Genomic DNA, 25,353 nt, shown 5'->3' with positions numbered 1-25,353 from the left:
GTCCCTTGATGGGAATTCATTGTATGTGAAATATCTGAAAAGTTTCTCTGACTCTGGTATGGATTCATTGTAAAGCTGTGAGATGGGGAATATTTGAAAAAAAGCTTTGATTTTGCATTGGAATGGGAATTCACTATATGTGTGTGTGTACGATTGGTTATATCTGAAAAAGATTCTCTGACTCTGTCTATGACATTGGAATGATTTAATAATGTTTGAGTGAATGTGGTTTTTATATTAGAATATTAGCAGGATTGTAATACTGCATTTCATTCATTAAATGTGTAACTAGTTTATAAGTTTTTATTGGAGAACAACAATGTAATTTTGCTTTTATGATTAAAGATTAAATACAGTAAAGTTTTAAAATATTCTTTGGATGTTGCTTAAAAATTGCATGATTACATTGGGGTATTCCTTATAGGCCGGATTTTCAAAAGGTTACACGCGTAACCGGCCTTACGTGCGCTGGGCCTATTTTAAAAAGGCCCGGCGACACGCGTAAAGCCCCAGGACGCATATAAGTCCTGGGGCTTTACAAAAGGGGTGGTCTGGGGGCAGAGAGGGGGCTGGGCGGGGCAGTCTGGGAGCGGGGCATGGGCATGACCAGAGGCCTCTGCACGGCCGCTGGGCCGGCGCGCGCAACTTACCTCAGCCCCAGAGTGAAGTAAGTTTTAAAACAATAAAAAGAAATCAATGAAGGTAGGGGGAAAGGGCGGGGAAGGTAGGGGAAGGAAAGGGAAGGGGGGGGGGGGGGGGGATAGGGAAGTTCCCTCCGAGGCTGCTCCAATTTCGGAGTGGCCTGGGAGGAAACGGGAGAAGGTAGCGCGGCTCGGAGCGGGCTCAGTGCGCGCAAGGTTCACAATTGTGCACCCCCTTGCGGCGCCGACCCCGGATTTTATAACGTGCATGCGCCTGCGTGCGCATGTTATAAAATCAGGCATACATGTACGCCCGCGCGCTCCTTTTTTAAAATCTACCCCCATATGTCTTAGCTCATATGTTATAGTACTTTAGCTTTGCATGGGCACGCATTTCTTGAAGTAATTCTCCATGCTGTAAAAAGCATACTTACGGACACACGTTCCCTCAGTACAGCATAGATCTGAAGCCACTGTTTGTGTTATCAGAATCTCGTCTTCCGCACACGTGACGTTAGCAGGTGCATTACAGAAGTGAGGTGCACCGCTGATCATCAGTGTCACAGAGTCACAAGTGTAGTCAGTACATTCTTCTTGCCATGTGGAGCCGGGCTGTGGAAGGTGACATGAAAACACAATGAATGGAACACAGGAAAAGGGACTTCCATGGAGTCAGTCTAGACATTTATCGGATTTTATGCGTCTACCACTGAGCAACGTTTTCTTTCAACATGATAGAAATGTATTAGTTAAACACATGTAAAATAGAATATGGCATAATAGACAAGTGTTCCAGGTTTCCAGTAGATAAAGGAGGCGATTCTGAATAGCCGCATTGTTGTAGTGTACGCAGGCACTTTTAGCCCTCATACATTCTATCCGAGTGGCTTCCCTTTAATAAAGAGCAACTGCAACGTGCACATGCTAAAAGCGTCCGTGCACTCTGCACCTGCTATTTGTGTGAGCAGTTGAGTGGGGGCAACATAATGCAAGTGCATATGCAACTCTAATGTACTCTCCCGACTGGACACTTCCACGGGAATGCCCTCCTTTAACCCGGCTAAAGTATGCACGCTATGGATGCCCACATGTTTTTTTAGCCAAGCAGAGGAGGACAAATTCAGACAGGCCAATTTACCCAGGTAAATGGCTTTGCAGATCATCCTTAAAATGCTATCTCAGGTTAAAGAATAAACTCCAACTTAGGACATGTGCAGAAAGATTGAAACAACATTGGCATTCTTTCTTTGTATTTTCTTTTTACAACCGAGCAATGCTTATCCTTCCGCATGGAGGGATGTCTTTTGGTGTGAGTATATGTTTTAATTATTGTGAATGTGATTTTGTACACCGCCATGATCTGTGGTGTGGTGGCCTAGAAATGCTTTTAAATAAATAAATGGGCTTAATTCACCCAGATTCAAGACTTAGAACATTTTTCAGTAGGAGGACATCTATTGACTGTAACAAACAAAAAATAATCATGTTCTAAGCTTTAAATAATGACTCAAAACTTCTGTGTGGCTCAGGAAAACTGAATAAACCCACTTTGCTCAGGTTTTCAGACTGAGCTCGACTCAGAATTGTGTAATTCAGTCTCAACATTACTATAAATATGCACAAGCCTCATTATCCATTTCCAGATACAAGGCATTGCTCTGCTAACGTTATAATCCCTGGGATTCATTGGAGTAAGCACACTGACTATGTTCCTGCCATGATGTCTGCTTTAATTAAGGGCCAGGAGCTATACTACCTCATTTTAATATGGTAAAAAATCATCATGCAGTCCTGCTCCATAGGAAGCAAGGGGAAAAATACAAATATTTTTCATTTCTGGCACAAAAACTTTCATACTTTCAAGTACATGACAATTCATGCTATGCAAGAGTTAGGAAAGTGTCACATGCAATCCAAAACCTCTAAAAAGAATGAAAAAGGTTCCATGCATATGATGCACGTTGCCTTGCCTTCTCTCCCTTTGCACATCAAGGAAGGCCATGCCCATCACCCCAACGCTCCTACCACAACATGCATTCAAAGGACAGGGGCCAGGATGAAGGGAATTTGAAGAGTCCTTCCATCCAGATAGGATACGGCAATCATCCAAATGCTGATAACTAAAATTCAGTAGGTGACCTCTCTCCTGGAAGTATAATGGTTGCTCATTTTATCATGTATACCACAGCCGTATGGAATGTAATGGGATTATAGCCAACCAAGCCAGCCACAAAAGAAAAGATACACATACAAACAGAAAATGGAGTAATGTGCATCTCAAAGGGGTGAGAGGGAAAGCACTGTTTATAATCTATCTATGAGCAAAAATGGACATGCTCCCACTCTCTTGCCTTATTTAAATCTAGTCTAAAAATGCACCTTTTTTGAGGCTGCTTTTAAATCATAACCCCAATTATCCACTCACAGCATTATTGATTTTAACCATTTTCTTAATAAACGAGATCCCCAAAGTCTCTTTTGTCCTGTTTGATTTGAATAGATTGTAAGCTCTACTGAGCAGGGACTGTCTCTTATATGTTTTTGCTTTCATCGAGGAGCGCTATAGAAGTGAGATGCAGTGGCAGCAGTAATAACAGTAGTAGTGCTTTACAATTTCAGTGTATTTTGATTTTTTTCCATGTTTTTCATATTTTATGTTTGTTTTCTTGCTCAGTGTTAAAGGCATTCTTTGGTTTAGGGCGGTGGTTATAAAGAAGATAGCTCGCTTGCTATAGCGATATTCTTTGTAGCAGGGAGATAAGCGTAACCCTGTGATTCAGATCTGCTTCATGAACCATAGCTTAAGCAAAGAAAAGTCCGGCATACATTCTGGGCCTCACTTTTTGTGCCATTTATGAGCTAAACCCCAATTTTATGTTATTAAATAGCCTGGGGCTCAGTTTGCATAAAGGAATGCACATAACTCCATGCTCCCTATACTTTAATGCGAACTGGGGAGACCTGAGCTGGGTCTCATGTTCATACATTCATATTTTAAAACGTATGCATGTAAGTTAACCCACAAAAGTTAGGACCTCACAATAGAGCAGGCGGAATTTTCTGCGGGTTAGCTTGCGCGCAAGCCACCTATCCCAGGGTTTTCAAAGAGAATGTATGCACATAAGGTTTGCTTTGAAAATGTAGGGTAAAGTCTGCATATATAAGGGTCCTGCAGACATTACGCCATCATGCATTATGCTCCTGAGACCCCCAAACCCTTCCCTTAGTGAGGAGGAGTCGCTGAAGAGTGATGCTAACATCTCCCTCCCTTCTGGCAAGTTCTGAAAGCTGCTTCTGCATTATTTCAGGTCCCGGCTGGTCCAAGTGCAGTAATCAAGCACAGGACAGCTGCAAAGCAGTGTCCAACACTGGCTCTAGGTCATTGCAACAGCCCTATACTGGTTTTTATGGTGGTACACATAGGACTTTGAGAAGGTCCAACCAAACTTCCTGTACATTTCAGGTCTAAATTATGAAGGCTTTTCCCACAGACAGAATGAAAAAAATAAGTCTTAATGAACCAGTTTTTTTCTCATTATTTCTATTAATCCCAGATTAAAGTCATGCAAGGAAAGGTATGTGCGTGGCAGGTTCAGCTTCCTACCTGATGTGGTATTCCACTGGATACACATACTGGAACTGTATGGAAAGAAAAGATTGCATAGTGTCATTGTAAAAACTAAAAGGACAATATTCAAAGGGGGTTTATCTGGATAGCTTTTGAAAAAACCCAAGGTTAGGCTATCTTGGCCACTTATCCAAATGAATGTTATACAGCTAAGTCATTATCGGGATACTTTGGAGGCATTCTGGAGTGAAGTTCACTAACTTGAATAACTTATCCGGCTAACTCCAGTATTCACAGTTAGCAAAATATGTTATTTGGCTAAGTCTGGAAGTGCGTAGAGCAGGGTTAACGTGATCTGGAACATGTTCCCAGATAACTTTAAACTTGCTGGCTATACTGAAAGAATGAAGCAGGTTAAGTGGCAAATAAGAATTTTAAAAAAACACCCTGGCGGCCTTCCAGGCTCATGCACTACCCTCTACCCCAATGAAACAAAAGTAGGGCATTAGGCTTGATCTTGCCTCCCCTAAGCCCCCCTAAGCCCCCCCCAAACATACCCAAATCACAGCTCTGAAAAGCCCCCTCCCACCCCAAAAACACAAACTACATTTTAAATGTAGACCCCCTCCCTGAAGCTCACTTCACCCCCCTCCTCCTGCCCAGAAAGGCAAACCTGACCCCTCCTGCCCCACCCTTAATCCCCTTCCCCCGCTGAGAGCATCCGGTTCACAGCACACCCAGCGTTACCTTGAATCTACATAAGGACAGCTTGCATTATCAGGACTGACTTCATCTGATACGTAGCCTAGCTCACGTTTCTGAAGGGGTTTTTGCAGGTTCGTGTATCACAGGGATTCCCAAACCTGTCCTGGGGATCCCGTAACCGGTCGGGTTTTCAGGATATCCACAACAAATATGCATGAGATACATTTGCACACCATGGAGACTCAGTATAATGCAAATTTGCCTCCTACACATTCTTTGTGGACATCCTGAAATCATGCCTGGCTGTGAGATCCCCAGGTCATTCTACAAGGAGAAAAATCAGAGTTATTTGGACTTCTTGAAACATTTAAAGGAGAAGCCCATTTGATTATTATATTTATTTATTGAAACCTTTTGATTTTTTTTTGAGAGAGGTATTAGAGTAAAGAGCTGCCGCACAGTGCTATTATCTCATGCCTCATGTTCTGTTAGTCTGGGCTAGTTCTGGTGATTGCCTGTGTGCGTTAATTTATCCCTTAGATTTACAGTTGATCTTTTACAGTTGCAGTATTGCTTTGCACAATATTGTGGGTGACACTGGGAAGTTCCAAGGAGAAATCAATATGACTTGTGTCTGCTACCTCTTACTGTATAAGAGTGCTACTACATCTATTTATTTACTTAGGCATTTTATATACCGTCATTCCAAAAGGAGATCATAACGTTTGGCAACAGATGGAGAGACACATGAAATAAATTGGCTGATTCCTTATGCCAATCACACAGCATATTATCTTATTAGAAAGCATCTACACATCATTATCATCATCAGAGAAGAATCACTCTGAGTCTGTGGTAGGAAGTGTGTCAGGCAATCTGGAATTATGCTAAATGCCCCATTAGATAGGGCCGGTCCATAAATGACTGAACCAGGTTAGCCATTGCTCAGGCAGTTTTGCCTTAAGCTGGTAATTTAAATTCATGTCTGCTTCACTTTTTTGGTCAGTAACATTTTTGCCTACTCACTTTGTAGGTCTATCGATCAAGCACCCAGAGCAATTCAAACTAATACTTTGGTGTGTGTGTGTGGTGCGCGCGCGGTGTGCATCTTTTCTATTTTGCACCACAAGACTAGCAGTGCATCCCAAAATCTGCTCCTTCTTTTCTGAACACACTCCCAAAACGTTTATCTTCTCTCTCATCACCTCCCACATAGACCAGTACAACCTACTCACCAGCCTCCCACTGAACCATCTCTCTCCACTACAATCTGTCCAGGACACAGCTGCATAGCTCATGTTTCGCCAAAGTCTCTGCACTCCTATAACCCCTCTTCTCAAGTCACCTCATTGGCTCCCTATCCGTTCCCACATACAGTTCAGGCTCCTCTTACTCGCCTATAAAAGCCTTCACTCTGCAGCTCCTCACCATTTCTTCTCTCTTCCCTCTCCTAATAGCTTTCCTCAGGCATTCTGCTTACTTATCTATTCACCTTTGTTCATTACCATTACCAGCCACCCTCATAATTATTTTGTGACAAATTACTGTGGTGACTCACATTGCTTGAAGAACAGTCCTTGAGTAATCTTCGGTGCATGCATCCTTAGCTTCCTTACTCAACCACTTCACTGAATTATGTTTAACACATTTCATTTCTGATGGGCTAACCACACCATTTCTTTTATACTTAATGTGACCAGAACTATGGGGCCTCTGCGCTAAAACACATAAAAAACTGGAGCTAAAACTTTAGCTTCCTACACTAAATCACCACTTGGCCTACACACTTCTGCAGAAGTATTATCTTCAGAGTGATCACACCTGATCAATGTGCAAGCTAGCCCAGAATATTTATCATGCGTGCGATGATTTGCAAAATCCCCAGCGCCGCCAGTTTAAAGTGAAAGGGCAGTTAGCATAAGGGATGTCATCTCCCCAACCCCCAACCCCCATCCCAGTCCTGCCCCAGCACAAGAAGTAAGGGACCTGGCAGCCCTGACATTACCTCTGATCTCCCTAATAAACCATATGATGGGAGCTTGATGGCTCCACCCACACAAAGGTCTTCTGACCCCTGATCCATTCTGAACATCAAGGTCCTCTCCCATGAAGGCCCCCATAGAAGCAACATCCCCTCCGCGGCATCATTAGTTCTGGCCCTAAGGACCCATGCCAGAAATCTTCATTGAAGTGCCCCAATCTCAGCTGTCCCTCATCCTGCCCTTGCCCTTCTCCCCCTCATCTTCCCTCCTCCGTGTCTGGGCCCAGTGTTGTAAAACTGAAGCTCCTTCCTGCAATGCTGGCTCCTCCTTACTTCCTGCCACTGCTGTTCGTGGAGCCTCTTGTGCTGATCTATGAACAGTAGAGTCCTTATCAGGAAAAAGCTCAAGTTTTACAGCAGCAGCAGCAGCCCAGCGACTGACAGGGAAGATGATGGGGAGGAAGAAAATGCAGCATCAAGTTCCTTGCTCCTGGAAGTGACACAGCAGGGGATGGGATAGGTGGGGAGGGCAGAAGATGGGACTCTCCAATATTGGGTGAAGGAATGGGTGTCGGACACGTTAATATTAATGTATTCATTCCTTCGCTGTCTGCTATCAGTGAAAGGACCAATCCCCTTTCAGAAGGCTGTCCTTTCAGAATTCTGAAAGGGGATTGGTCCTTTCACTGACATTTCATAATAGAGGATCCAACTGGCTTTGAGGTGAAAGAACAGCCTGTTGAAAGAGGCAGGGCCTTCTGGGGCAGAGGATCCTGGAGGGCTTCAATGGTTAGAAGTGAGTTTGGAAGACTGGGGGCGTTCGGCTCAGGCCGATTTATTTGTTTAAGATGAGAGTGCAGGGAGGCCCACCGGACTCACAGACCAAGGTGACTACTTAGTTTAAGTAGGGGTTAGACATGATTTGGGGGGAGAGTTCAGCTCAGGCCCCCGCTAAAAGCCAGGAGGTGGGCATTCAAAAGCCATTTAGACAGTTAACAAAAGTTATCCATCTAACTGGCTGATGCAATATCATGTAAGTAAAAAGTGTGCATCCAGAGTGGACGCACATTTTTTGAACAAGTGCACATCCACCTCTCCTGGGCGCTCGATGCAATATACAAATGAGCTGCTGCGCTAAAATGGACGCACAGTGGATAATTTGTGCATCCCTAGCACTCTCCATCAGGTGCCCAGGAGAAGTGGCTGTGCAACCTCAACAGCCTGGCCAATGCTCCCTCCCCACCCCTCGGTAGGGCTGTTCTCGATTGGTCCTTTTCACTGACAAGTGACAGTGAATGGACCAATCGGCAGTAAGTGAAGCAGTGAATAAATTAATATTAAGTGCCCTGTGTGTGGAGGTTACCAAAACAGATGTTCAATTTATGAGCATTTGTTTTATCCTGTAGCAGCTAATTTACTGGCACAATAACACGTACAATGCTCACGGCCATGAGCGTGTATATTGTGGGTGTATATTGTGCGCCCCAAAATCTTTTTTTTATATCAAGACTTTTTTTTTTTTTGCATGATGTTGCTTTCTGTGGTTCTTGCTATTTAGTATTGCGATGACTCTAAGTAGGAAGAACCACAGAAAAGCATTTTTTTGTTTTTAAGTTGAGCCCTTGACCCACGGGAAGACTTTATGCCTGGTCTGGGCAGGCGTAAAACTTGATCGGTTAAAAAGTGCACCACTGGTGCAGGGGGATTTTTTGCATCACAGGGTAATAGCTAATGGCCTCATCTCTATGGAATTTACATGTCATGAGCGCTCTTAGCTATGCGCGGTTTGGAAGCACTCATCCCCTTATTGCATTGGGGGTTATGGATACACGTCCAAAATGCGCGTCCAATCGCTCATTAACCTGTGCACTAGGCTCAGTGCACGATATTGCATCGGCCTGTAAATAGCTAAACCTTGATATTAAATGACTTATCTGGCTATATTCTAGCAGGATAATGAGTTATCTGGCTAGAATATAGCCAGATAAGTAGGGTGGTACTCCAGGGAGATCAAAGTTAGCCAGACAAGTAAAGCGGCTAATTCCGCTATTCAGCTAACTCTGGTTGCATGTAGCTAATAGCGCAGACCTGCCGTTGCATATCCCAGTTAAGTTAGCCAGATATGTATAACCCGCTAACTTACTGGGCCACTCTGTGGCTGAATATCAACTCCTAAGTTTTTTTTACGGTAGGTGCAAGATCAGACTTGGTTTTCTTCTTTTGTGTGTGTGCATTTAAGCTTATGATAGGTAGCATGGCCATGGAGTATAAAAAACTGTTTAGCATGCTTTTTTTACATGTAGTCTACTAACATGTCATTAGCTCACTGCATCCCATAAGGACCAGTAGTTTTAGTGAGCATTTAAAATATAACTCGTGCTAAAATCTAACTCCAATTTTAGCATGGCTTTTATTACATCGGCCCCTTTGTTCCTATGTTCGAGTTTGAGTGCATTTTTTGCAAGGTTTTGTATTGCTTTATGATGAACTAATAGTTGAGGGAGCTTGTGTTGCTATTACTGACAGCAACACAGGATTTGTTTGTTCAGCATTTATTTTAACATTTAAAAGCGTGATGACCAATTATGTGTTTTTATAGGCTTGTTCTTGGGGCAGGGGAGAGGAAGCTGAACGTGATTGAGCTTATTTAATTTGGAAATTTATTCCTTGCCTAAGTTCTTATGCCCAAAGCAAGGTACGAAATCTTAGATGGGTTGGGGTGGTGGTGGAAGGGCTTATGGGCATAAGCCCTGGGTTTTTTTAATTACCTAGAAACGCTCCTGCTTCCCATGAAAACCAGACATTCCCCTCACCCCAAGGAAGGCACCCTTCCCATGAAGGCCAGATTCCCCCCCAATGAATGTAATCCCTTTCTGCCAAAAAAGGAAACAGCCCCTTGATGAATGCAGCCCTCCCTTAAACACAGCCTCTGCCCACACATGAACACCACCTTCCATGCAAGTGCCCTCCCATTGAAGGCTGTCCACATCCGCTAGGATCAAGGCAGGACAGAGGGGCCGGATCTTCACCTGCAGCAGGAACATGAGAGCTCTCCTGCTGGCACAGCTGTAGCTACTAAATTATACCATCCTCCCTCGGAAATGCTACTGATCCTGTCTTTCACCCTCTGCCACTCATCCACGGCATTTACATGGAGAACTCTTGTATTATCCTAGGCATGTATATATATATATATATATATAACCCTTGTATATAATCCTCTGCATATATTAGAGTCCTTGTATATAATCCTTGACTGACAAGCCTGTGTGTATAAACCGGAGTATATAATCCCTATGTTATACAATCACTGTATAAAAAATCCAATGTATATTGAAACCAACACTCGAATTAACCTCCTTCTCCCTCTAAGTAACCAACTAAATATGGCCCCTAGCGACCTTGGGCAAGTCACTTTACCCTCCATTGCCTCAGGTACAAAACTTAGATTGTAAGCCCACTGGGGATAGGGAAACCCTTACAGTGCCTGAATGTAAACCGATGTGATACTTCTGATTGAATGTCGGTATATAAAAAAAAATTATAAATAAATAAATAAATAAATAAATCTATACATTATAGTGCTAAATAAACTCCAATATTTTAGTATCAGACTAAGTGGGGTTAATTTATTTTTATTAAACTGGAGCAGTATTCTGCCAAAACCAATGAGTGTACCATGAAATGCTATCTTTGTTGTTGCTGTTACAGTAATTAGTTACAAAGCTCGCTTACCACACACTGGCATGCTGCAGCAGGGATCTGATGGCTTCGGTTTGAATACCAGCACTTCCTCTTCCGTGCAATCGATAGCAGGCTCTGAGTCACATGGCTGAGGTTGAATGGTCATAGATCTATTTATATTGCATTCATAGTCAAGGCAACCCTGGGTCCAGACATCGACAGGCTGTGGAAATTCAAACTCTGCTATTAAGTGCACTCATTTAATACGTAGGGTTATCATCAAGGATAAACAAAGCTTCTCCTGGCATTCCAGATTTTAAAGCTCCTTTGCCAGTGAATATGTGACACTGGCCCCAGTGTATATGTGCTGTTTAAATGTTCATTATACCTTCAGGACCAGAGGCATCCTGCATTGACAGCACTCGGTTCCCAGGCAGTGATGCCAGAGCTCACCACCTGGTATCCACCGACTGACAATTGTAACTCTCTAATCAGGAGGAGGACCCAGCCTTGCTTCCTGGGCCTGAGCGGGCAGGAAGCCAGTTTCTCTTTGGTGGGAGGGGCCGGGGTAAGGCAGAGCTGACAACACAGGAGCTGTCTAGAAGAGATGCCCCCCCCTCCCCCTTTTCTGCCAGGAAAGAGTACAGACTACTCCTGGAGAAAGGTTGAGGGAAGGAGATGGGCTTCATCCCCCTTCACCCATATCTACTGTGGTTTTGGGATGCGAGAGTTCAATCTGTTGACAGCCAGAGAGCGCCTGATACAGTTGCTCAGTGCAGTCCAGAGTGAAATAATACTGTAAAACATTATGCTGAAAGGAAATCAGAATGATTTAATTAAGGCTGACGTAAGCAGCGATAGTCATTGTTGGCCAGTGCACTATGGACTAAAAGCTACAGACATAAGCCACTGAAATATCTTCCCAGCTTATACTTCTAATAAGCAGATTTACCAAGTTAAAATGGAATAGCAGAGGCAATTGTTTCTACAAGCCACAAGTTCCTGCAGAGATGCTGCTGTGTTGTTTTTTTTCTCTCCTCTGGGTATTGACTGCCCCTGTCCCGCCCATTCAGAAAAGCCCTGGGACATATGCGCATCCCGGGGATTTACACGCCTAGGGGGGGTTACACGCGCCGGGCCTATTTTCAAAAGGCCCAGCGGTGCGCGTAAAGCCCCGGGACGCGCGCATGTCCCGGGGCTTTTCTGAATGGGCGGGACGGGGGCAGGGCAGGTGGTCCAAGGGCATGGCGGGGGCAGTCCTGGGGGCGTGGCTGGGCAGTCGGGAGCGGTCCGGGAGGCATGGCCGAGGACTCCGGCACAGCGGGCCTTTGCTGCTGTGCTGGGGATCGTGCACCGGCATCTTTGAAATCCTATCCACAACCACCCATATGGTGGTTGTGGTCATTCAAAGGAGGCAGATTTCAGACAAAACCAGAGTTCCATGGGAGCTGGCAACGGCTGTAAGAGCCCCCACAGTCAGGCTCAGTCACTCTCTTGCATGGCACAGGTAGGGCAGGTGCCCACTTAACACTGATTGTCATTTCTCATCTGAGGCCACCAGTAAGGGCGCACAATGAGTTTCAGGGTGCAGGTGACGCAAGAGATGGGAGTCATGGGCCCATTCTAGAACCTTTTGCCATAAATGTGAAGGCTGCTGTGAGTACAGTCTTGGCTGCGTTGAGGATGGCCTGACATGGCTTTCGTGCACCTTCTGTATCGAAGGAGCAGTATAGCACATCAGCTCAAAGGTTCTTGTCAGCAGGGTGGTAGCACAGCTCAAAGTTGAACCTGTTAAAAAAACAGGGACCAGCGGCTTGTCTGGCGTTCAATCTCTGTGCTTGCACCAGGTGTTCAAGATTCTTGTGGGCCATATAAATTGTTACAGGATTCTTGGCTCGATTCAGCAAGTACCGCCATTCCTCCAGTGCCAATTTGACTGCAAGCAGCTCGCAACCTCCTATAGTTTAGTTTTTCTCAGCTAGGGAGAATTTCCTAGAGAAGCAGGAGTACAGCAATACAGAAGTAGGAGGACAGCATTCACTACGAGGGTGGATGGATATACCTCCACAATGAATGATCTTCCTGGTTCTGGGTGATGAAGGCACAGACCCCAATTGATCTCTTGAGTTGTTCAAAGGCTTAGGTGGCATCTGCTGGCCAATTCCTGGTGTCAGCCCCTTTACTAGTTAGGGCTGTCAGGGAGACTGTCAATGAGGAGTAATTGGGGATAAACTGTCTGTAGTAGTTGGTGAACCCTAAAAATCATTGCAAAACCTTGAGATCAATGGGTCAGGGCTACTCCACAATGACCTTCATCTTAGCAGCATCCTCTTGAGGCCTTGTGCAAAATATATCCTAAAAAGGGAGCTCCATTTGCTCAAAGTCATACTTTTCCAGCTTAGTGCAGAGGTGATGGCCATGGAGTTTCTGCAGGACCTGTTTTACATGGTCTCTGTGTTCAAAGAGAGATTTAGAGAACAATAGGATGTCATACAAGTGTACAACTATGTGGGAGTAGGGAAAGTCTCTAAAGATCTCGTTCACCATTGACTGGAATAGCACAGGGGCATTGCACAACCAAAGGACTTTGCCAGATACTCATAGTGACTGCGTAGGTATTAAAAGTGAATTTTCATTCATCGCCCTCTCGGATCCTGTTCAAGTTTTAGGCTCCCTGGAGGTCCAGTTTGGTGAAGACTTGTGTGCCCTGCAGGCAGTCAAAGAATTCAGAGATTAGGGGATGTGAGTAATGGTTCTTCTTTGTTTTGGCATTTAGGCCATGGACTCTGAATATGTGCTGAGTGAAGAGTTGAGCATGTTTGGGCGCCAATGGGAGTACAGGGAGAGGAACAAAATGTTGCATCTTTGAAATCCTATCCACAACCACCCATATCTTACAGTTCTATGTAAACCGATACGATGTGCAAATGGTTATTGGTATTAAAAAAACCCTTAAATAAATAAATAAATAATCTATGCAGGGACATAGTGAACCATCTTTCTTGCCGACAAAAAAGAATCTGGCCATGGTGAATGACAAAAAAGGGCGGATAAATCCTATGTCAAGGTTTTCTTTAATGTCTTGGTCATGGCCTCTGCTCCGGGACTGACAGAAGGTAGACTCAACTCCTGGGTGGAAATTTGCTGGGGAGCAGGTCAATAGGGCAGTCAAACTCAGATGAGAGGTCTCAGCCTGCCACTTGCTGAAGATGTCCACAGATTCTGAATTTTGGGCAGGCAGACCAGGCATCTGGGCAACTATCATTTGGCCAAGACATCTTTTGGGTAGAACCAATGTGAGACAGCTCATCCGTCAGGAAGGGTCCCATCGGGAAATCTCTAGGGTGCCCCAATCAATAGTAGGTTGATGCTGTCTTATCCATGGAAGGCACAGAATGCCTGGTTGATCTTCCCAGGAAGACATATAAACAGATTTTCTCCTGTTGGGCAGGCCAGTTTGCATCAGGAGGGGGGCTGTGGAGCAGGTGACACTGCTGGTTAGAGTCTCTCCGATGACCATGGATATGGAGAATGTGATGTCCAGAGAGTTAGTTGGAATGTGGCACTAGCGCACAAGATCCCCAGCGATAAAGTTCCAGTGGCCCCAGAGTCCAAGAAGTTTTGCAGCTGAATATTGGCTCCCTCCCTAGAAAGGGATTACCAGCTGTGGGGATTAATTAATATGACCTAGGGGGAGGCCTCTCTCTCCCATAGGGGAAACACCCAGGCCAGGGCAAGGTCTCCCACATATACTTGGTCTTGTCGGATGGAAAGAGAGGTGCCTGCAAGTTGAAATGCATCCACCATTAGTTAATGAACCATCTGCACTCCAATGGCTTCCCCTAGAATCAAGGTGGGGGAGGAAGCTGTTGTACTGATCTGGGTATATACCAGTGGAGAAGATACTGAAGGTAGAGATAGCTGTGGGAGGGGCAAGGCATCAAGATGGTCACCAAGCAGTCTAGTAATCACCTAGTCCAGGACTGCTGCTATATATGTTGCGCCATGCCAGGGATGGCCTACAGTGTGGACAGGACCACCAGATCTATGGCCTCAGCAACCTGTGGCACTGTCAAGGAAGTGGACTCTTGTGGCTACAGCAAGGTTAGCACCACCTTGTGAGCGAACTCACTAGTCCCACAACAGCAGCTGGCAGAGAAGTCAATATGCAGGACCAGCTGATGAAGCCACTTTCCCCCACAAGTTGAGTCCTTGGGTTCTGGCAGCCAGCAGGACTTAGGTGAGTCCCTGGGGCTAAGCTGAGTGAGAGTCCAAGCCAATCAAGGGTTGTGGCAGACAGCAGAACAGGTAACCAGCCAGAGGTCAGGGTAGGCAATGGACAGTGGAAGGTCAGGGGCCAGGATCCAGGTATTAAGTCCAAGACAAACATGACAGACAAAACAAACAAGCCCAACAGGACAAGCAAGGAAGGGAAACAAGCAGGGCCAGGAGCAAGGGCAGACAGGCAAGGAACAGAGCACAGGAAAGGAAGGACAACACAAGGAAACAAAGCAGGACCATAGAACAAGTCAAGGCTAGCACCACACACTGGACCACTGAGGTACCAGGAGACCTGCTGTTGCTGAGGCACTAGTTGGTTGCAAGAGACTTTCTTATATACTTCTGGAAGATTTGACATCATTAGCCATAATAGCCAGTGCCACAGAAAGTCCCAGCTAGGGGACCTATAAAGGCAGTCCAGAGTGGGAGGAAGTTCTGTCTTGGGTCTTTGGAACAGCATACTGCCAGAGGCTATACAGGAAGTGCTTTGGATCAGAAGTGAGGGGCTTACCACTGAATATCATTTCTGGCAAGGGTATTTCTCAGTGAAGACTGAAGCAAAGAATTTATTTAGTCTCTCTGCTATGGCTTTGTCATCTGTAACAGCTCCTTTTACCCCTTGATCATCTAATGGGCCAAATTACTACCTCAGTTTGAAAAGATTTCCAAAGTATTTATGTTTTATATCTGATAAGGTGCTGTGAAATTTATAGTTGTGGTATTTTTAAGCATTTTATGAAGTATAACTAGTATGAGCATGGCATGTATGTAATGAGTGTTGAACATATTTTTAATTAATTTTGGTGGGTGGTTTAAGAGCATGTTTGTAGTGTATTAACACATTCAATAAATAAAACAATTTGGTTTGTAATAACAAAACATTTTGAAATATTAAGATTATAGTTCAAGGTAGTATTTTGCTTCATTTGTGTATTTCATAATTTATATACCCTGTATATGGGAGGGGGCCAGTATACTTATTTTTGCTATATATTGTGTATACTGTGAATATGTATATGGACTAGCAGTGCTGATTTTCTTAGAGAAATAAGAGCTACAACACCCTATGCATGATAGGATAAAAGCAGGGTATACTCAGGCTGTCTCTGATGATCAGAATAGAATCTCTTACACAAAAGTTTGATGAAGATCCATCCTGAGTGAATTGATGTACCGAGTGGAATAGTATTCAAAACTAAACATTTACATTTAGATGGATAACCTGGAATTAGATTAATTACTTCCAAATTAGATGGATAACTTGTGATTTATCCATCTAAAAGGCTTTGAATATTGACCTTGCTATGGTTGATGAAAAAATGTTTTGGCTAAACTCTAATTGAGAAAAGCCCTTTATTACATTCTTTTCTCACTATAGCAATGTGCTCCTGGTTTCCAGAAGATAATCACTGAATTTGCATTGACAAATAAAAGCAGGAGTACCGAGTGTAGTGATGGACATGAAACATACCACTGTCCAAAGAACAAGAATAGTCTCTCGCTTGCACATTCTACAGCCTTGACATAATGTTACAGCAGTACAGTAAGCCTACTTTCTGAGCACCACATGATAAGGAGGTCTGTGATAAAAATAAAATGTTGGTTCAGCAGGAGAAAAAAATGAGCAGGGCATTTATGAACATTTTTTTGCACCAGAATGGCTCAGAGAATAAAAATAGCAGGTGAATTCCAGTAACAATATCAGCATGTGAATATAAAAAATGTTATGTTAGCTTTGCTACCATTTAAACAAATGATACATATGCTCTGGTAATGTCTAATCATATTGGACTTCAAATTTTGCAGCAAAGTAATGGCAGGTTAGTAAAACTAAAAGCAAAGTGTGTCAGCCACACCACATTTTCCTACCTTATGTTCTATGCCATTGACCAGACAGGAAAAGTCAACCAATACTGTGTGGAAGGAAAAAGAGAGAAATGAATATAGAAACGGGTGTCAGATAACCCCTGCCCAGCCTATCAGGTCTGCCCATTTTTCTTATCCACTGCATGTTTGCTGCATGCAATTTGGAATTGAGTTTCAAAAGATCTCAGAGTACAAAACCCAGTTTATGCACGTAAATTGCTGCTTGAAAATCAGCCAGGGAACTGTGTGTAATTGTACCTGCATTTTGATGCACATTTGCAAGGGGAGGCAGAGATGGGGGTGGGAAAAGATTTACTGACATCCTTTCGTTTTCAAAAGTACCTGCTTGACAGCAGTTGTAACTTTGAGCACATACGCCAGCATGCGGACTCAAAACACCTGCACATTTTCAAAGCCGACTTATGCGCCATAAATCCCCTTTGAGAATTCAGGCCAGTTTGAAAATGACCCTCCCCTATACTCCGCCAGTCTATCATACGGTCCCATGCATAGCAGCTGTGCCTCATGAATAACTGCAATTCACATGAAATATCAACAACACACATGAATCAATGGTCCATTGAAACTCACAAAATCATGATATAGAGTGATATTCCTTTTGCAGTTACTGTGCATAAAAGTTTCACAAATCCTTTAAAATATCTAACTTCTTGGGTGGAGGCATGGCCTTCAAGCAAGATGGCCACTTGAATCTGAGCCCCAGCAACCCTTAAGCCAAATTTCCTGCAATCCCTGCTCATCCTTCAGCATCTGGGCGATCTCGGGGACCAGATTGTGTCTGCAAGCACCGCTAATGGCACTAAACAAAAAGGCCCAGATTTTAAACAATATTCTTACATTAAAGTGACTCCTGAGTCGCAAGGGCCTGTAGCCCCCCGATAAGCCCATGGACCTGAGCACCCCGGCAATGAAGGACACCACAGACAATGGCGGGCTGGAGACGCAACATCAAGATCTCCTGACCTGGGACAAATTCCAGCAATGGTTCTGTGAAAGGATATGTGCGATTCCAAATGGGATCCTATGGCTATGATCTCTGACTTGAAGGAGGAAATGGCAGGCATTGGCCACAAAGTGGATGAATGTGATGTGCGCCTGGAGGCCCACATGGACAAACTGAAGAAATTACAAAATATATATGATCACTTGTCACTGAATTCTATAGACTTACATGCAAAAATGGAGGACCTGGAGAATTGGAATCGCCATTGCAATCTTCAATTTTGTGGCATACTGGAGTCGGAGGACTATAAAGATTGCCATGAAGTGGAGCAAAATATATGTGCTTTCTTTCTAGGCCAGAATAAAGACCAAAAGTCTCCTCATTCTGTGGTGCTGGTGGAAACTGAGAGAGTGCATCGATCCCTGGGCCCAAAAGTAGGGAACAGGCCCTGGGACATAGTAGCTTGTTTTCTCCGGTACCTGATCAAAGAACAAGTCTTGGCGGTGGCCAGGAAACAACAAACATGGTTGTGGGAATTGCACTCGATAGTGTTTTTTATGGATTTATCACCGATTACTATAAAGAAGAGGCTGGACTTTAGAGAAGTGACTTCTGCCTTGCGAAAAGAGGGATTTTCTTACCTGTGGTTGTTTCCCACAGGCATAGCAATAACAATACATGACACCACTTCTAAGGCGAAAATGGTAGCAGAAGCGGAGGTCATCTTGGCTGCAGCGAGCGTCATGGTCAAGAAACTGTTCTTGCAGAAAACACTGGCAATCCCTTCTCAATATGAAGTACCTTGCTGGCAAAAAGTGGGGAAGGGAGGTCGCAGACTATGGAGTCTGGAGACTCATTATCCTCTAAAGATAGTGGAAAAGGCCAATCTGCCTGCCCTAGTTTCTAGCAAACCTTTTTTTATCTAGGTTCTTAGACTCACCAATGTCTGATTAGCTTTTCTCTCTCTATAATCAGGTGGCCTCTCATATATTAAAAGGTGCAGGGATTCACTTTGCTTATTCTGCTCATATTCCTACACTGTGGGGGTGGTTCAGGGGAGCTCTGCTGACTGGGCTCAGTTTTCTACCTCATTTTTCATAATGTTGTATCATGTTCTCCTCCATGATTCTGCTAGAGTATGCTAGCAGTTGGATTAGGGGTGGGAATGGGGCTATGGGGCAGGGGAGGCATTTGCAAACCGGTATGATCTTTGGGCATCATGGTTTGGAGGCACTGTTATTGTTCATAGATGGGATGATGAGGGCGCTTTCGGAAGGTTCTTTTTGTGCTGGGGTTATGGGCGCCCGAGGGGCGGAGGATATTACGAACTGGGGTAATGCTTTTTTAGTGCTTCTCTTGATGGCTGATTTCAGAACATTAGCCCTGAATGGACGGGAACTCAACACTCCTCGCAAGAGGCAGCTCCTTAAATCAGAACGTCTAGCTGGGGGGCATCCATAGTGTTTTTGCAAGAAATGCATTTAAAAAACCACTATGAGCACCTTCTGCACTGGCATGTTTTCCCTTTCCAGTTTTTTGCTGCTGCTACTAGATCATCAAAGTATGCAGGTGTGGGGATAATGTTTCATAAGGATTTTAAGGGAATGATTGTTAAGTGTTGCTGATCCTTCAGAGAGATTTCTTCTGGGCGCGACGTCCTATATTTAAATAAAGCATCGCGCTAAAAGGAGGTGCTAGGGATGATTAAGCACCCCTAGTGCCTCCTTGGCCCAGGAGAGATGGCTCTGTCAGCGGGTTCAGGAAACTGACGCTCAATTTTACGAGTGTTGGTTTTTTGAACCCGCTAGGATATTAAGTCGGAGGGTGTACAGAAAAGCAGTATTTTCTGTACACTTTTATGAGTGTAAAATGTGCGGATTGGCCACCCATTTTCACGGGTGACTAACTAATAGCCTCATCAACGTGCATTTGCATGTGATGAGCGCTATTAGTTTTCAGGGGGTTTGACTGCGCGTTTTTGAGGTGCTAAACCCCTTACAGTATAAGGGGTAATAGATGCACGTCGAAAACATGCGGCCAAACCCCAGTGTGCACGGCCGAGCGGGCTTTACAGAATTGGCCCATCTGTATGAAAAGAAGGTACTTACCACAGGTTACATTAGGACAACAGCTATCCTCAGGAGTTGTTATCACCCTGTTATAGCCTGGATCACAGGTCTTTGTGAACGTACTGCAGGTTGTGTAGTTACATTCTAAAAGGAAGAAAAAGTCTTGTTTACTAAGCCAGCCTGCAAAGTCGGGAAGGTCAAAGCTAACTGACACATCACTAACTGACCACTGGCAACTTTGTGAATTGTAGCGTACAAAACCAAAGACCTGAGGATCACACCCTGGAACTCTCCCAGGATGAAAGCTGCTACGCAACACAGCATTAGAGATGTGAATCGTGTCCTCGATCGTCTTAACGATCGATTTCGGCTGGGAGGGGGAGGGAATCGTTTTGTTGCCGTTTGGGTGTGTAAACTATCGTGAAAAATCGTTAAAATCGTGAGCCGGCACACTAAACCCCCCTAAAACCCACCCCGACCCTTTAAATTAAATCCCCCACCCTCCCGAACCCCCCCCAAATGCTTTAAATTACCTGGGGATCCGGCGGTGGTCCAGAACGGCGGCGGTTCGGAACGGCCCCCTCAATAGAATCGTGTTGTCTTCAGCCGGCGCCATTTTTCAAAATGGCCGCCGCAAAATGGCGGCGGCCATAGACAAAAACGATTCGACGCAGGAGGTCGTTCCGGACCCCCGCTGGACTTTTGGCAAGTCTTGTGGGGGTCAGGAGGCCCCCCCAAGCTGGCCAAAATTTTCCTGGGAGTCCAGCGGGGTTCCGGGAGCGATTTCTTGCCACGAATCGTTTTCGTATGGAAAATGGCGCCGGCAGGAGATCGACTGCAGGAGGTCGTTCCGCGGCGGTCCGGAACCCCCGCTGAACGACCTCCTTCAGTCGATCTCCTGCCGGCGCCATTTTCCGTACGAAAACGATTCGCGGCAAGAAATCGCTCCCGGAACCCCGCTGGACTCCCAGGAAAATTTTGGCCAGCTTGGGGGGGGCCTCCTGACCCCCACAAGACTTGCCAAAAGTCCAGCGGGGGTCCGGAACGACCTCCTGCGTCGAATCGTTTTTGTCTATGGCCGCCGCCATTTTGCGATGGCCATTTTGAAAAATGGCGCCGGCTGAAGACAACACGATTCTATTGAGGGGGCCGTTCCGGACCGCCGCCGTTCTGGACCACCGCCGGATCCCCAGGTAATTTAAAGCATTGGGGGGGGGGGGGGTCGGGAGGGTGGGGGATTTAATTTAAAGGGTCGGGGGTGGGTTTTAGGGGGTTTTAGTGTGCCGGTTTTCCTGCCCTCCCCCTTCCCCCGATTTACGATTTTTTAACGATAAATCGGGGGAATTGGTATTGTATCGTGGCCCTAACGATTTTTTGACGATTTAAAATATATCGGACGATATTTTAAATCGTCAAAAAACGATTCACATCCCTACACAGCATAGTCATTTTATAAGGGCAGGAATGCCAATAAGCGAAAGCTCATCAGCCAGTGTTTTAGTGAGAGAAAGATGGAGATATTTAGTCTCCCACTATAATACACTGGAATAAGGAATTTTAGGATAAAAAAAATGGGAAAAGAAAATAAATCTGCGTAGGCTATTCTGTAAGAAGGCACAACTTTATATAAGGACAGATTTGGTCTGCTGTTGCTCCAAGCTGCATAGTTCCCTCTAAGCTGAGTGTGTGAGCGATTGCTCATACATTTTGGAGCATCACTCACAGGTTTTACATGGTTGCTCACATCAATTTTTCTTTGTGCTATAGACAGAAATGCAACGCTGATACTGGCGCTCAATTGTTGGTTTAAAAAAATTGTTGCTCACGTGAAAAACAATTTGTACACCTAGTCACTCCTTAGAGGGAACAATGTGGGTCTAGGCACTGATATCATTGCTGGTGATATGCTGCTCCCCCCAGTCTCCCCCTCTTCCACAAAACCTCTGAGAATTGTGTGACCTCATCTCCCATCTCCAGCAGTGATCCTCAGAGTGAGGAAGGAAGCATAGGGACTAAGCCAGCACTCACAGGCCCCATCCTGGCATGGAGGAGCAGAGGAGATGGGGACTGTGAGCAAAGCCCCCGCGCTTATCTCACTGTGAAGATCAGCGCTGGAGCCAGGGGCTGAGGCCTGGGGGAGGGACAGCGGCAGCAGGCATGGTGGGATTGTGGGACAGCAGTAGGGAGAGGTAGGAAATTTGCTACCCCCCAATTTTGCTGCCCTAGTCACGAGGCTAGTAGGCCTGTACATAAATCAAGGCTGGAATTTATAGCTGGACTGCAGGGCCTGGGCTATACATTATTTTCCTGGGGAATTCTGGGGAGCCTGCGTTAGCATCATTTTTATAAGTTTCCTCTTGCCAGTACTACTTTTGCCTTACTGGGAAACAGAAGGAAGTAATGAAGCAGTGGCAAACACTACCCATCGCAGCAATACGTTCCATATCCTTTGAATAGCAGAAGGTGATGGTAACAGGGTTTGGTCGATGGCTTTATTAGCATTGCTGTGAGAGCAACATTAGTAGCGCTCGGGATTGCAATGTATCATAATCTCGGCACTAGAAAGGAGTTGACTCAGGCACTAGGTGGGTGGGAGAGTTAGAAAATTGGACCATGAGGCTTGTGCACAACATATTTTTTAATGGTCATTGCCACTTAACCAATTATACTCTTTTGAATATAACTGATTAAGGCTAAAGTTATCTGGGAACAAGTTCCCAGAGGATGGCTAGAGATAGATGAAAAATGTTTTCAGTGAACTCTTAATGCTCAAGTTATCCAGATGACTTTTCCAGCTAAATTGTCTTGCCCCAGAATATCCCCAAAACACCCATCTTTAGCCTGATAATGATATATACAGTTAATGGTTAGATGGAAACATATTGGCAATATTGAAACCTTGGCATTTAGCTGGATAACGTGTAAGTTTTCTGGTTAAGTGCCTTTTCATATTGGCTGAATAGAAATATGTAAGAATTCCAAAGGACCCTATGTACTAAGCATTTTTTCTATAGACACAAAATGGGAGAAAATCTTTTGTGCATATATTTAAACATCTGCATATAAACACACCAGCTCCCCATACTGTATGATAACCCTGCCCTATTGCTGTGATGCTGTCATAAATGTAACTTACCACAAACATTCTGTTGGCAGCATGGATCTGTGTCATCTGGCTTGGTTACCATCACCTCACCAGTTTTGTTACACTGAATAGGTGGAGGTGGAGCACATTGAGGTTCAATGATCAGTTCTTGTGATTCGCAGGTGTATCTATTACAACCCACGTCCCACGTCTGTCCAACCTGTAGAGATTGAAATCATAGAATCACATGAGTGAAACCAAATAATGGATAGAGTGCTTGTGAATGAGAAGAAAGAGTTCCCATAACCAAAGTGAGGGGCTAATCTATGAACCAAGATTAATTCAGTCTGAGGGGAGCTCAGTAGTGTCGGGCAAACTGATTGACATCACCACACATGGGAACAACAGAATCAAGTCTTTCATGATTTAGCTCATACATTCCTGGAGGATTAATTTCTTGCAGGAAAATGTGCTCTGCGATTATCAGAAGCACCAAGGAAAGGTGAAGGGCTCAGCCGCAGGGGATAACAGTGTAAGGTGCAGGTCAGGAATTAAAGAGACTACAATTTGCTTTTAGCAGCTTTCATAAAAACCAATTTCATGCTATTAATTGCAGGAGAAACAAGAAATAAATGTAAATAGTAAGTCTTCAACATTTTCAAAATTTCTAGGAAATGTGATTGCCAACACAAAATAGTTCTGTAGATCCGCTGCACTGTACGGATGAAGACTGAGATCTGCAAACATGAGCGGCATTCAAGGTATAGCCTTTCTGGGGTAATTTTAGGACTGGCCACAATAATGCAAAGTGGAATGTGCATTTGAAACCGAATGGAAAATATTAGCAACCAAGCTTTGAAAGAAATACTCTGCCATTATCACTGCGTCTTGAAAGAGATTACCTGAAATTTAGGAAGGCCTTAAAATCCTATTTTTTCTCAAAAGCTTTTTCAGATATTTTGACATTCTACAATATGGGCCGGATTTTAATACCTACACGTGTAACCCTTAAACCCCTCCCCCCCCGTGCGCGCCAAGCCTATTTTGCATAGGCTCGGCGGCGCACGCAAGCTCTGGGACATGCGTATGTCCCGGGGCTTGCAAAAATGGGTGGTATGGGGGGGTGTCTGGGGTGTGGCTGCAGTCCGGGGGCATGGCCGAGTGCCCCGACACGGCGGCCTGTGTCGGGGCCAGAGGCAGTCGTAACTCCATCGAACAAGGTAGGGGGGGATTTAGATAGGGCCGGGGGGGGGGGGGGGTTACATAGGGGAAGGGAGGGAAAGGTGGGGAGATCCAAAAAAAAAGTTCCCTCCAAGGCCGCTCCGATTTCAGAGCGGCCTTGGAGGGAACGGGGAAAGCCATCGGGGCTCCCCTTGGGCTCGGCACGCGGAAGGTGCACAAGTGAACACCCCTTTGCACGCGCCGACCCTGGATTTTATAACATGCACGTGGCAACGCGCGCATGTTATAAAATCGTGTGTACATTTGTGTGCGCCGGGTAGCGCGAGCAGGGCATTTAAAATCCGCCCCATAGCCTTTGAAAATCTGCCCCTGCGTGTGCTGAGCCTATTTTGCATAGGCTCGGCGGCTTGTGCAAGCCCCGGGATGCGCATATGTCCCATGACTTTGAAAAAGGGGCGGCCCGGGGGTCAGGGGGCGGTCCGCGGGCGGGGCGGAGGTCGAGGGGTGGTCCAGCGGGGGATGGGGGATGGTGAGCTGGCTGGGGGATGGTGAGGGGCTGGGGGATGGTGAGCTGGCGTGCGCAAGTAGGCAGGCGTAACTTTTGAAATAAAGGTAGGGGGGACAATTTAGTTAGGGCTGGGGGGTGGGTTAGATAGGAGAAGGGAGGGGAAGGTGTGGGGGCGGGTAGCTGAAAAAATGTTCCCTCCAAGGCCGCTCCGAAATCGGAGCGGCCTTGGAGGGAACATTTTTTCAGCTCGGAGGGGAACGGGGAAAGCCATCGGGGGCTCCCCTTGGGCTCGGCATACGCAAGTGCACGTGTGCACCTCCTTGCGCGCGCCAAGCCCAGATTTTATAATATGCACTAGGGCCGGGTTGCGCAAAAATACGAAATCTAGACCATGTGTAGATTTTAAGATCTGGCCCTAAGTATTTTGTTTTTCTGATTGACATTGGCATCTTGTCTGATAAATAAAAACTGAAAGCTGATACATTTCTTGGAAAAATTTAAAAAAAAAAGAACACATATATTCACTGTAAAAATAAAAAAAGGGTCTGGCAAATGATGACAAGGGGTGGTGTGCTTCACTTATTTCATGAGGCCCCACATTTGATGCCTCATTTTCCATAAAAATAGTGTTTTATTAAATTTGTTTAACAATTGCACTGGTAGCAGATATAGAGTTTCCTGCACTACCAGCGACCTGCTGCTTGTCTGCTAGTCAGAGACCTAGGACAATAACACTACCATAACTAACATGGTCAACATGTAATTACAGGACTGTCATTGGATGTGACTGTTAGTCGAATGTTTTACTTTATTTTATAT

General features: G+C 45.0%; 1 protein-coding gene across 1 annotated transcript in view; it reads right to left on the bottom strand.

The window, feature by feature from the left end:
* The window catches only part of LOC115079494 (extracellular matrix protein A-like), a 108,513-nt gene that overhangs the window by 65,199 nt on the left and 17,961 nt on the right, over positions 1-25,353 (bottom strand). Inside the window, exons 8-13 of the mRNA XM_029583119.1 lie at positions 22,896-23,064; positions 19,799-19,903; positions 16,730-16,773; positions 10,631-10,802; positions 4,246-4,280; positions 1,076-1,253 (exon numbers count right to left, since the gene is read on the bottom strand). Coding sequence (XP_029438979.1) covers positions 1,076-1,253; positions 4,246-4,280; positions 10,631-10,802; positions 16,730-16,773; positions 19,799-19,903; positions 22,896-23,064 — 703 coding nt within the window. The remainder of the gene's footprint in view (positions 1-1,075; positions 1,254-4,245; positions 4,281-10,630; positions 10,803-16,729; positions 16,774-19,798; positions 19,904-22,895; positions 23,065-25,353) is intronic.

The sequence above is a fragment of the Rhinatrema bivittatum genome, chromosome 17, assembly GCF_901001135.1.
Source record: "Rhinatrema bivittatum chromosome 17, aRhiBiv1.1, whole genome shotgun sequence".
Classification (NCBI taxonomy): domain Eukaryota; kingdom Metazoa; phylum Chordata; class Amphibia; order Gymnophiona; family Rhinatrematidae; genus Rhinatrema; species Rhinatrema bivittatum.
Note: the sequence above shows the minus strand (reverse complement) of the source record. Positions and strands in the feature narration are given on the sequence as shown.